This window comes from Nymphalis io, chromosome 16 (assembly GCF_905147045.1).
Source record: "Nymphalis io chromosome 16, ilAglIoxx1.1, whole genome shotgun sequence".
In the NCBI taxonomy this organism is placed as follows: Eukaryota; Metazoa; Arthropoda; class Insecta; order Lepidoptera; family Nymphalidae; genus Nymphalis; species Nymphalis io.
Window position 1 is genome coordinate 4,007,978 of NC_065903.1, and position 14,363 is coordinate 4,022,340.

At 34.3% G+C, this 14,363-nt stretch overlaps 2 protein-coding genes across 7 annotated transcripts in view; one reads left to right on the forward strand and one right to left on the reverse strand.

Annotated features, from left to right (window-relative positions):
* The window catches only part of LOC126774381 (collagen alpha-1(XVIII) chain-like), a 111,178-nt gene that overhangs the window by 26,145 nt on the left and 70,670 nt on the right, over window positions 1-14,363 (reverse strand). The window lies entirely within an intron of this gene.
* On the forward strand, window positions 5,111-6,762 carry LOC126774428 (uncharacterized). Its single transcript, XM_050495955.1, has one exon. The coding sequence runs from the start codon at window positions 5,276-5,278 to the stop codon at window positions 5,996-5,998; it is 723 nt and encodes a 240-aa protein (XP_050351912.1). The 5' UTR covers window positions 5,111-5,275; the 3' UTR covers window positions 5,999-6,762.

Genomic DNA, 14,363 nt, shown 5'->3' on the forward strand with positions numbered 1-14,363 from the left:
CAATACTATTCTATACTACTTATATCAACTTTTGTTTTTCTTCCAAAGTTTCGTTATGAATTTTAACGACATTAAAAATTAAAAACGCCATTTTTTTAGTAAAATTACGTCGACACTTTTATCACGGCTTTTACACTTGACAAGTAATACATATACACAGACAGCCAGTTAGACACTGATTCTCTCTTTCTGTCATTTGACATTCGAAAAGAGAGGACACTATTGAAAAACCGCTAATCAACCCAGAAATGACATTTACTGTCGTTGAAGTTAATAATTAAAAATGTATGTATAATTTTATTTTATTAATGGAAAAGAATAAATACATTGTGGTGGGTTATGGTTTAATTTATTTATATTTATAAAATAGAACTCATAGTTTAATTAACAATAGTGTCGCTGGTGGTTAGAATTGGTCATGTTTACCAAAATTTAATTTTTTCCATGTACAGCTCCTTTCTAAAGATTTAATTTTAATAGTATACACAAAATTAATGCACCAAATTTCTATTAATATATGTATACGTATAGGGTTAAGACTTTTCATTTTTTTTTTTTTTATAAGAGATAAGAAAAGCCGAGATGACCCAGTGGTAAGAACCCGTGAATCTTAACCAATGATTGTGGGTTCAAGCCCGAGCAAGCAATACTGAATTTTCATGTGCTTAATTTGTGATTATAATTCATCTCGTGCTTTACGGTGAAGGAAAACATCGTGAGGAAACCTGCATGTGTCTAATTTCACTGAAATTCTGCCACATGTGTATTCCACCAACCCGCATTGGAGCAGCGTGGTGGAATAAGCTCCAAACCTTCTCCTCAAAAAGAGGAGAGGTGGCCTTTAGCCTAGCAGTGGGACATTCACAGGCTGTTACGGTTACGGTTACGGAAGATAAGGAATTGTATACTAAACATTGATTAACAAAGATCATCTCACAAAATTCTTCTATTTAGATAATATTTTTCTTTTTTTATAGAATAGGAAGACGGACGAGCATATGGGCCACCTGATGTTAAGTAGTCACCCACGTCCATAGACACTGGCATTGTAAGAAATGCTAACCATCGCTTATATCACCAATACGCCACCAACCTTGAACGTCCGTAAGATGTTACGTCCCTTGTGCCTGTAATTACACTCGCTCATTCACCCTTCAAACCGGAACACAACAATACCAAGTACTGCAAATACTGCTGTTTTATGGAAGAATATCTGATGAGTGGGTGGTACCTACCCAGACGAGCTTGCACAAAGCTCTACCACCAGTGATTATTTCTATAACAGTTATTACAAAAAGCAATAATTCACCAAAATCATAAATTCCAAACTTCTTAGACGTTTGAGACGCCATAGAAATACGCTTAGCTGGAAAAGAATTAAAATCGCAACACTTGAAGATATTCAAACGTCACGCTCCGTGATATATATCTTAAATATATGGGTTTACTTTTTGCAGAACTTTGCAGGTTAAATTTACGATTCGCACTCACAAATTAGGCCGTGCATTCGAGATACACATTTCGTTGGAAATGGAGCACCTCATTGGGCCAGTTATCCAGTGCTTTTTCGTTAAGTTAAAGAGGTTATTATATGTTTATTTATATTTTATTAAATTTGAAGTGCCTGTGATTACTTATTTATTTATTTATTTATTTATTTATTTTAAGGACCACTAGTAGCTACTACATGTTTTAATGACAAATGTAAAACAATTTAGTGAAAATAGCTAACATGTGAAGCTTTTTAAAGTAGCCACAACAATTACAATATTTGTTTTAAAAATACATTAACACATAATTATAGCAACATGAGTAGAAAGATTAAAAAAAAAAAAAAAGTCCAAATTGGTACAAATTAAAGATCATAAAAAAATAAACATGCACTAAATAAAATTAAAATTAATAACACAAATAGTTTGAAATTGATATAGGTACAAATTAAAATTAAATAATTCATTAAATTCATGCAAAGTTTACGTTACAAAAAAATTACTAAAAATATACTAATTAATACAAAATAAAATAAAATTAAGATAACATTATTTATTATTTATTTATTTATTTATTATTTATTTGCATCTCTCAACAATTCTAGCGCCCGTTTACGATAAATCATGGCAGAGTCATTAAAAATATCTAGATCTTGACAAAAACCATTGTACAACCGTGATGATCTAGGCATTGGTGCATTACATCCTAATTTCGTTTTTGATATTCTGACATCAAAAGTGCCCAGAAAACTACGAACATTGCGCCTTGGAATACGGTAGTATATCTTTTCAAGTAAGTAAGTACAGTCGATCTCGTTACGAATTATCTTAAATAGGAAAGAGAGATCTAATAATTGTCTGCGTACAGAGAGACTATCCATATTAAAGTCTTTCAAGAGATTGCTGTAATTTTTATTAGATTTATTGTATGAGGTTTTTTTGTTTCTGGATAGATGATATACAAATCGCTTCTGTATTCTCTCTATACGCAGACGATGTACATTGTAACAAGGATTCCACACAACACTACCGTACTCCAGTACACGGATTATTTATTTTAGATTACGGAATATTTGCTATATCTTTTTAATTTAAAATTGCTATTTGCGAGTTATGAAAACAATATTTTTTTAGGCTATCACTGTTACCTTATAATTTGTATGTACAATTCAAATAGGCTTTATGTACGCTCAAATGGAAAATTATCGTCACAAACCGAATTCTACGCTGACGAAACCGCGTGTTCTGCTAGTTATAAAATATGATCCTCTAATATTCAACCATAATAGCAATGATAGGTCTATTATATATACCACATAATATAGCTTGAAATATTTTCTCTTCAAGTACAGTGTACCTTTCATTCCACCCTTCACATTTTCCTCCAATAAAAATACCTTCAAAACTTGAATGGCATCTTTTACATCCTCTTTATATTCCCTCGGTGAAGATATATTCAGCAGTTTGTATTTCCAATTTATCCCGAATATTTTATCTTATTTAATTTAAGTATATAATATAGTAGTAAAAGCCGGCATTATATGTATATACGGATAGTCATTGCGATCGGTTGAACGTATATGAGTTTATGTGCATCGTTATCTAGCGGCGAGTTGTAACACAGAGGTTATTATATAAACGTTTACAAATATGGCACTTTAATGATGTAAGGCCGCAGACCCGGAGATCCTGGGTTCAATTCCCAGGTCAGGCCAATAAAAAGTTATTGGGTTTTTCTTTCAGAAAATTCTTAGTAGCAGCCCGGAGTTTGGGAGTTGGAAGTGTGCTTTGCCTCGGAAAGCACGTAAAGCCGTTGGGCCGGCACCTGAACTCTTTCCGGTCGTGTCGGATTGCCATCCCATCGGATCATGAGGGCTAGGGAAGAGAGATTGCATCCGTGTTTGCGTACACACTTGTGCACTATAATATCTCCTGCGTAGTTGGCTAATCTCTCTTGAGATTGGCCACCGTTGCCGAAATCGGTCTGGAGGATATTATTATTATTTCATATATGGAACAATAAATCTTTGCGAGATAATTAGAGATTTTGCGCTCGAATTTTAATATTTTAATATGCATAATTAAAAATGTTTTTATTTCGATTGTTAAAGGCTTTGTGTAAATTAAATATCAATGTACTAATTAAACTATTACGCATGACAAATATCTTTATCATAAGACTTTAATCGAGGGATACACCTTAATTATCAAAGTTTTTTCAACTTCAATTATTTATTAGTTAAAATTTATAATCAGCACGATCGTTACATGCTTTCTTTCACTGTAAAAGGAATTATATAACTGGAGGTGTATTCATAAAAACAATTTAAGCATATAAAAACTTAGTGGTTCTTATATGCTTAAATTGTTTTTATATCGGACATTTAAATTGACATGTTCTCACAATTATATACAAAATTAACTTTTTAATATTTACCTGAGATGACTAAATGAGTCATCTCAGGTCTAAATTATGCGCCTCCCTGTGAGCGTCAATGGAGTGACGGATGCAAATCAAATAGCTAACATCTTTAAAGACAATTTTAGAGTTCAGCCTACTTTTTGCCCTCACAAGCAGATGCTTAATGTCGGGGTGTCTGACTCGGAGAGTTCTCTTAGTTTTACGGCCCTTGACGTTAAGGAAACTGTAGAAAGTTTGGCAAAAGGAAGTCGCCACGTCATGACGGATTGGGTGTCGAGCACCTATTATACGCTGAACCTCATGTTCATCGCATTCTAGCGATGCTGTGTAAGTTTTGCATTCGTCATACGTATTTACCAATGGAATGGTGACTGTAGTGATTGATACATGTTGTTAAAAACAAAACTGGCGATATCACAGACAAAAGTAACTACAGACCTATCTCTTTAACAACTATCTTAGGTAAAATATTTGATGGTTTGCTTGACCGTCTATTGTGTAAATATGTAAAATTAAACGATGTTCAATTCGGTTTTAGAAGATAATTATCCACAGAATTCTCGCGCTTAAGTAGACCGTTAAATATTATACGGATAGAAAGACGCCAGTATATGCGGTTTTTTCAACCGCTCTAAGGCTTTTGACCTTGTAAATCTTGAAAACTGTTGTTTCATCAATCTTGTTGAAGAAGACTGGAAGTGCCACCTGAGGTAGTATTACAGAGTAGTCACAGAGTCTCCGAGGATTTATCTGACGATGCTGACGTAGAGAGGGAGCGCAGGGCCTTGACGGTACGATGCGGTATGATAGCTCGCAGGTTTGCATGTTGCACGAATGACGTAAAAATATTTTTTTAAAGCGTACTGTCAAAACTTATACACGTGCAGCTTGTGGCTAAAGTATACGCAAAGGGCCTTCAATGCTCTGAGCGTGCAGTATAACGATGCATTCAGGATACTGTTGGGATTGCCGCGCTTTACTAGTGAATCAATGATGTTTGCTGAAGTGTGGATGACTTCTATGCCGTCATTAGAAAGAAAGCAGCGTCTATAATGGCTGGATGCACGGAGTTTCTACCGGTATCCTGAATACATTGATGCTGAAAATGGATAATCCATTTGTTAAACATTGGGGGCAACTTCATGTATCTTCATAAAAAAAGGGTAGTAGTAAAAAAACAAGCAACACCACTTTTAAAAGCTCTTAAAGATTTTTTTATTTTTATAGTATAAATATTTATTTAAAACAAGTTAATTTATAATATATTATGTGTATGTGACCTACTCTACCCACCAGATAGTGAATCCTCTTTAAAATTACTTATCACTTGAACTATTTGTCACTTTAAAACTACACAACAACAATGGAATCTATCAAGGAGTCTCTGGCTGCAATGACCGACTTATTCAACAGCCGTATGAATGAATTCCAGCAAGACTTACAGAGGACAACAACACCAGCGACTGTGCCTTCTCTTTCATCGGAGTTCAATTCTTTTAAGTCTTTTGTTCTCACTGCACTAAGTGGACTTCAAAGACAAATTGAGTTTCTCGCCAGGGAAATGGATCGGACTGAAGTGCAGAGACGTCGAAAAGTGCTTCTTTTCCATGGTGTTAGCGAAGAGAGATCCGAGGATGCCACTGCTCGCGTTACCAGCCTTGTTGCGGAGCACTTGGACTTGCCAAATTTTTCTACCAGCAGTATCAAATCTTGTCATCGCTTGGGAAGACCTTTGGACAGCAAGCCCAGACCTATAGTGGTCAAATTTACCGAGACTGCTATTAGGGATAAGGTCTGGTTCGCCAAAACGAAGTTGAAGGGCACCGGTGTCACAGAGTCAGAGTTCCTGACGAAAAGCCGACACAATGTGTTTTTGGAGGCCAGGAAGCGGTTCGGCATCAACAAGTGTTGGACACGAGACGGTTTGATACACATTATCGCCCCAGATGGATCTAGACATCGTGCCGAATGTTTATCTGATCTTGACTCGATTTTAACTTGTAAGTCCCCAGTCCAAAAAATTCCCATCGCAAACACTAGCGATAAAGTTGTATTGCAGAGGTCAAAGCGCGTAGTTAAGAAATAGTTATTTTATATTTATCTTTCTTCTTATTATTGTTTGTTTTTCTATAATTTTAAAATTATTTCTCTGTCTACCTGCTTTCGATTTAATTTTTGTGTTGTGTAAAACTATTTACGAATCTATTTAGTTAAAAGTTAATGTCATTCTGACGTTTGTCAATCAGGCGCCATAGTTTTCTTGCTTTGGATGGTTAGTTTTTTAGTTCTATACTAGACATTTATAAAGATCGTCTCTACTTCATTTTCATATTCGATATAGATAGATAATAGATAAATATAGATATAATATAATAATATTCTTTTTTAGTAAAAATTGTTGTTATGGCAGCCTGATAAATATCTGTTTTTTTATTTTTTTTTGTTAATGTTAGTTTTTAATGTTATTATTGTTTCTATTTTGTTATGTTTGTGTTTAAGTGATTATTCCTAGGCAATTGGCGGGTGAGTGTTCATATGAAATTAATTAACGTATAATTATTCATTTACCTATTTTTATTTTGTAATTATAGAATTAATATATATTATTATTATTTTACATATATATTTTATATATTTATCTTTATATTTTTACTTATTTTATTTGCTGAATATTTAATTTAAAAATGTCTAGAAACAATGACGATTTGGACGAAACTTTTCTTTCTTTTTCTTCTGATGGATTGAGCAGTAATGACAGCTTTCATAGTATCCCTTCGCTCGGTGAAACTATAAATTCTTTATTCTCAGACTGTCTAAAATATTTTAATGTTATCCATATTAATGCTCAGAGTATTCCTGCACATTATCCTGATATGTTATCGTCATTCGATTGCAATAAAATACATGCTATCCTCGTATCTGAGTCCTGGCTTAAACCCTGCTTACCTTCTACTTCCTACTCTCTTCCTGGATTTCATTTGATCCGTAATGACCGTGTAGGTCGGGCAGGTGGTGGAGTGGCGATCTATCTCCGTTCTCACATTCCATTTTCAATTATAAGTCAATCGACACCTCTGTCCGTTGAAGGGGCTGAACACCTTTTTATTGAGGTTATCTTTGGTCATATTAAGATGTTATTAGGTGTTTACTATAGTCCTAACCTCACGGTCGATTACTTTTCATCATTTGAAATCCTTCTAGAGCAATTTAAACCGTTGTATGCCCATACCATTCTTATGGGAGATTTTAATACATGTCTCTTAAAAAATGACCATCGCTCTAGTCTGTTGAAATCTGTACTGAATAGTGCAGATTTACAAATCCTACCCCTATCTGCTACTCATTCCTTCCCTAACTCTATCCCTTCTCTTCTCGACTTAATTTTGGTCTCTTCCGTTGATCATGTTGAAAAGCATGGGCAGTGCTCCGCCCTTGCTTTTTCATATCATGATCTTCTTTATCTTTCCTATAAAATCAAACCACCCAAAGCAAAATCGAGAATTCTTCTGCAGCGTAATTTTGGTGGAATGGATTTGAATAGTCTGCGGGAGGATTGAGTTAATAATGATTTATTAAATATTTCTAAGTGGTCTACTGCATTTGGATTACGAGTAAACCCAAATAAAACACAGGTGCTGATTATTGGTAGTTCAAAATTAATTTCTCGTATATCTTTTTCGGATCTCCCGGTTGTACACTTTAACGGTGTTAACATACCGTTCAGTGTTACAGCTAGGAATTTGGGAATTTCCTTTGACCAGCGCCTGTCTTGGGAACCACAGATAAGTGAGGTTAGTAAAAAATTTTGCAGCCTTTGGCTCCCTTCGAAGGTTACGCAACTTTCTACCCATCCCTACCAAAATTATGTTAGCACAGTCACTCCTACTACCAATTCTCGATTATGCTGACGCATGTTATCTTGATCTAAAAGAGGAGCAACTTAATAAACTTGAGCGTCTCCAAAATCTTTGCATCCGATTCATATTTGGTCTTCGTAAATATGATCACGTTTCTGAATTTCGTAAAAAGCTCAAGTGGCTCCCAATCCGGCTTCGCAGGAATACTCACATCCTTCAACTTCTGTACTGTATTCTGTTCAATCCGTCTTCTCCTTCATATCTAAAAGAACGTTTTCAATTTCTTAGTTCTTCACATAGCCATAATCTTCGTTCTGAAGAGAATTTGATTTTAAAAATACCACCTCATACAACATCTTTTTATAGTGACTCATTTACAGTCCATTCAATTCGTCTTTGGAACTCTCTTCCACTAGAAGCAAGACGTGCACCAACTATTACTTCTTTTAAAAAAATGATAAAAGAGCACTATCTTGCTTCATGAAGAAATACTGCAATTAAATATTTTATTTATTATGTAAGTATCTATAGTATGTAAATGTATATATTTATAATGTGTATGTATATTATATTATTATATAATTATATATTTATGGAATATTTATTTATGTATCGTATATATACATATATATATTGTATCTATTTTTTTTTATGTATTAAATAATTTGTACACCCCTACCATCCTATCTCTCTCCTCTACCAAAGGTTGCCTGGAAGAGATCGCTGTTTTAGCGATAAGGCCGCCTATTGTACATTTTTCTTTTCTTTGTTTTTGTTTTACTCCTATTATTTTTGTCTATATTGGTGTGCAATAAAGAGTATATAAATAAATAAAAAGTATCTACTTATCGTTTTAGAAACCTTATGTATGCTAAATGATAGTTAATATATCCACTAACATAGATTTAAAGCTTATAAAAAACACTTTAGATATTTATCTGTAAATAAACATTTATTATTATTATTATAAATTGTATGAACGTAAAATGTATATTGAAAATTTTATTCACTGAACTAACTTTATAATGTAAATTTACTGTGCCATTTTCCATGTTTTAATCATATTCTCAAATAGTAATGTACTTATGATCGAAAATTGATGACAGAAATTCTTTTCACATCATCAAATTTCTTTCAAATTATCTGAGATAGCCAGTTTGAAATCCAGTAGCAATTATAATTAATAATAAAATTTACGCAAAAGACTGCTCTTGTTCTCTTAAGAATTGAACATTTTTTATATATTATCAAGCAACTATAAAATCAAGTCTTTTAATAATATAAATATAATTAATAAGTAGCATATACTTATAATTCATCGTGTAGTTTCTGTAAAAATCACTTATACACAAACATACAAACAGGGGATATCATAGAACCTTTTTGTATTGAAGTCGGATAAAAATGAATAAAATACTCGTCTAAATCAAAATGCAACTTAAACCAGATGTCTTCGCCAAAGGCATTTCTCGGACGATCAAGATTTTAAGAAAGGCATGCAAAGATACGCTCAGCTATTTCGTGCGTAATATCTTAAGCTTAAGAGCTGAAAGAGGTTCTATAACGTCAAATGGAAGAAATAAACTTTGTATTCCTGGAAAGTTTCACGAAATGTATGATATTTGGGCAATGCGTTGTTAGCGAAGAGCTTTGAATAATGGATGGAAGTTATTACTCTCACGCTTCGCTTTTTATATGTTTTCTTGAAGCTCAAATTTTAGGAATAGACGAGCAAATGCACCGCATTGTACCGTCACCTTTGTCTACAGTTGCTGGTTATTAAGGAATTAAAGACCAACCCTATAATTTCTAACCGCAATCTACTACGCGATCTAAGATGTGCCTTTAAGGCTTAGTTACCATTTAACACAGATGCATTTCACGTAGAAAAACAAAGTATTATTGTTAGTATATTTGAGTTCAATTGGTACCTACACGGGCCAAGACAATATACACAGGTTATCGGCTTGTATGTCTTAGTAAAGTTATACTAATTCGATTAACGTTATGAAATTTACATATATTTTATAATATAATATTTAAAGATATAGTCGACTATATAAATGACCAATTCTTGTAAATATATAAATTTATTTTGTTTATCTCAGAAATGACACGATTTGGCTCAAATTTTGTGTTCATGTATTCTACTCCTAAGTATATATAGATGTCTTTCCTGAATATTTTTTTATATAATTATTTATTAGCCAAGCAAAGTTCACTCACCCAGGTACCAGAAAACCAATAAAATAATTTAGTGTAAGATATTAATATAGTTTCGTGAATAATATAAAAAAATAATTTTAATATAATAATAATGTCCTCCAGACCGATTTCGGCCACGGCAGACAATTTTATTTTATACGTTTTTTATTTACGTGCTTTTCGAGGCACGGGAGTGTACACACCTTCAACTTCCAGACTCCGGGCTGCTACTGAGAATTTTCTGACAGAAAAGCCCAATAACTTTTTATAGGCCCGACTTGGGACTTGAACCCCAGACCTCCGGGTTTGCGGCCTTACATCAAGCCACTAGACCAACGAGGCAATGAAAATTTTAATATATAGTAACGAAGTATATTGTATTCGATCCACGCCGATGCTCTAACAAAGTATGTATGATATAGGAGACGCGACACGCTATGGTTCTCTTCTTAACAAAAAATGCTACCTCTTATTAATCCGCGTGAAGTTAAAATCAGTAGCTTATATAATATATATATATATATATAATAGGTAAGTTAATATCCGTCACGTCGTAACTTTACAGCTGCTTTGGATTTGCTTCCGTTTTCAACATTCAATACAGATTTGGGAAACTCAGTTATTTATCTGCTTTTGACATGAAATTGTTTGAAAAGTGCAATTTACTCAATATAAATTGCACTTTATTTTTAGCTTCGATATTAAATCATGTTTGTAAATATTTTATTAAATTATTAATTTAATCGAAAAAATTTATTTTCATAATATCTTGTATTAGAGCTGAGATGGCTCAATAGTTTGAACGAGTGAATTTTAACCGATGGTCGCGGGTTCAAACTCAGACAAGCACTACTGCAATTTCATGTATGTGCTCGGCGTGCCTGCGTGCTTCTAATTTCACTGTGATTTATGTGTATCCACCAAACCATATTGGAGTAACGTGGTGGAATAAGCTTCAAACCGCCTCCTCCTCAAAGAGGGGGGAGGCCATAGGCCAGCCGTTACATTTTTTATTATTCACTTTTGTGATACTGATATATTCTTTATAAAAGTTGAGGTTTTCTGCTAAAACCCGGTATCTTTGGGTACGCAGACGACAGCACTGTAACGAAGAGATACATATCCGGTCCCCGAGCTAAAGCAGCAGAAACTAGTGAGCACAGGAAGGCCTTGGTAGAACACATCAATTTGACATTGGAAGAGGTATCGAATTGGGGTGATGATAACCAAGTCAAATTTAATCCTTCCAAGACTCAAGCGTGTTTGTTCACCGCCAAGAGGAGTCCATTCCATCTGACTCCGACTTTCCGAAGTGTATCTGTACCCATCACCGACAGTATAGAGCTGCTAGGAGTTACATTAACATCCAAACTCAACTTTGGACAATACATTGAATCCAAAGCTAAAACTGCTGTCAAAAAACTTGGCATCCTCAATAAGGTCAAGCAGTACTTCACACCAGAACAGCCTCTGACTCTATATCAAGCCCAAGTCTGATCGTGCATGGAGTTCTGCAGTCATTTATGGGGCGGCTCTGCTATGTACCAGCTTGAAGCTTTGGATTCAGTGGATCGTCGTGCTAGAAGGCTCATTGGCGACCAGACACTGGTCACAAAACTCCAGACCTTAGAACATCGTCGTAAGGTTGCCTGTTTGTCGGTAGTCTACAAGATATATTTCGCAGAGTGCGCTCAGGAACTATTTAATTTGGTTCCCCATCACCTTTTTACCATAGAACTGCGAGGCATCGAAAAGATCTGCACTCGTACGTAGTTGCCGTATTTAAGATACGTACGAAACGATTTGCTTCCTCGTTTCTAATACGTACCGCCAAGGTCTGGAATACCCTCCCGACCTCCGTTTTCCCCACCACCTACAATGTGGGTACCTTCAAGTCTAGAGTGAATAGGCATCTTCTAGGCAAGCGCGCTTCATCTTAGACTGTATCTCACTTTCCATCAGATGTGATAACAGTCAAGCGCTAGCCTATACATTTAAAAAAAAGGCGCAGGACAAACGTCTTTACAATATTTCGAGGCACAGGCGAGGCACCTTCCACTTTCAAACTCCGGGCTGCTATTAAGAATTTTTAATAGAAAAATCCAATAAATTTTATTTTTTCAACCTGGGGTTATACCCAGGACCTTGGAATTAGGCTTTATATCTATACTATTATAGATCAACAAGAATGTTACTTTTGTATGAGCTAGTCACCAATATATTATAAATTTCTTAATATTTATGTAAGTAATACACAAAATGAGTTAATAACTACTGTACTTTTACGGTTCAATACTTATCTGGAGTGTCTTAGTTTGACAGCTTCTAAGTTAAACAATATCTTTTAGAGTTTTTGTATATATTTATAATACATATATGACATGTACCGTTCCATCTCTTTCTTCTACCTTAAGGTGACTGGAAGAGGTAGCTGTGTTATATATATATACATATATATATATATATATATATATATATATATATATATATATATATATATATATATATATATATATATATATATATATATATATAGGAACACGAGGATTATTTTTATACAGCGAATTAGCACAAAGGAAGGATTTTACTTCCTAATTTTAATTCCTAAGGTACACAGTGGGTGATAGTTTGCATTAAAATCCTAAATTTTCAAGAATGAGCATTGGCTATTCTAATTTTTGAAGCCGCGGGTAAATCTTATATCAAACTATTTTTTTAAAAACGTAATGATTTATATTGATAGACTTTTTTAAAATTGTTATCTAAAATATTAACATCACATTAGTGCTTTATTACCTTTAAATATTATTTAAATTTTGGTATAAGTGAATAAATGGACAAAACTGACGTCTTTTTGCGTTAGCTTCATTTCGTGACTCAATATACAAAGCGTTGTTCTTGTTTTTTTATTGTTGAATAGTTAGGCGGACGAGCATATGGGCCACTTATTGATTAGTGGTCACCAACGTCCATAGACATTGGCATTGTAAGTAATGTTAAGCAGTGCTTACATCGCCAATGCCACCAACCTTGGGAACTAAGATGTTATGTTCCTTGTTGGCTGCTGGCCGATTCATTCACCATTTAAACCGGAACACAACAATATTAAGTACTGCTGTTTTGCGGTAGAATGTCCGAAAATGATACTTTACATAAATAACCAAGAAAATTTTACGTGACAAAGTTTGGATTAATGGAATATGTCTGTATATGACCTACTTTGTTAGTTCACAATCCGGCAAACCTAGCGTGTGTTACGGATCCGTTTTGAATCAAACTGCAGAACTGTCAAGTAAAGTTGCTAATGTATTTATATGTCGCGAGTAACTTGCTTCGTTAATCATTGAAATTAACTGGTGAATACTTGACAGAAATGGATTAAATCGGAAGGAATATTTTGGGAATATAAATTATTTTGGTAATAAACATACATGTGAGTACGGCTTAAAAAAAGCAAAAGTAAATGTGCCACTGCCGGACTAAGGCCTGTCCTTTAAATAAAAAATATGGAGCTTATTCCACCACGCTACTTCACGTTAGTGGATACATGATCATGTTCTGACATACTTTGACCACGATGGCCAATCTCAAGAGAGACTAGCCAAATGCGCAGGGCATATAGTGCACAAGTGTGTGTGCAAACACAGGTGCACCGTCTATTCCGTCAGTCTCATAATGATGGGAACGAATTGAGTCGACGTGCTTTCTGAGGCACATCAGTATGTACACGCCTGACTTCCAGCTTAGGGGGCTACTGAGAAATTTTCGATACCATCGGTTCTAGATCGGATGGTTTCGGTAACTAGATCAACAAGGCAAGTCATGCAGGTAGATACTTTCATATATGGCAGATTTTCATTAGTCACATACAGGTTACCTCACGATGTTTTTCTTCACTGCCAAACACATGATATGAATTATAAACAAAGAATTTGAAAATTCAGCGGAGCTTGCCCGGTTTTTACCAATCTTCGGTTAATATAGATGCGCTCCAACTCGGCTTATGTGACTTATTTACTATTTATTTAATACCAGTTTTAATGAAAAAATATTTTGTATCAAAGTTCAAGTGTAAAACCAAGGACTATAAGGATTTTATTCGAGGCACGGGAATGAAATTGCAACAGACTTCGAGACTCCGGGCCGCTACTGAGAAATTCTCGAGGGAAAAAAATTACAATTTGTAAAGAAATTGTAAGCATTAATTAATCAGCTAAATAAAGTTGGAAAACTTGCTTATGATAAAGAAAAAAAATTTTGACAATATCATAATTTTAACTTGTAATGCTACATAATACAAATTTTTAATAAAATTTCTCTCAACATTAAAGGATTTTACCCTCCGAGCTCATAATCTCCTCTAAGCTTTAATAGCTACAATAATCAGCA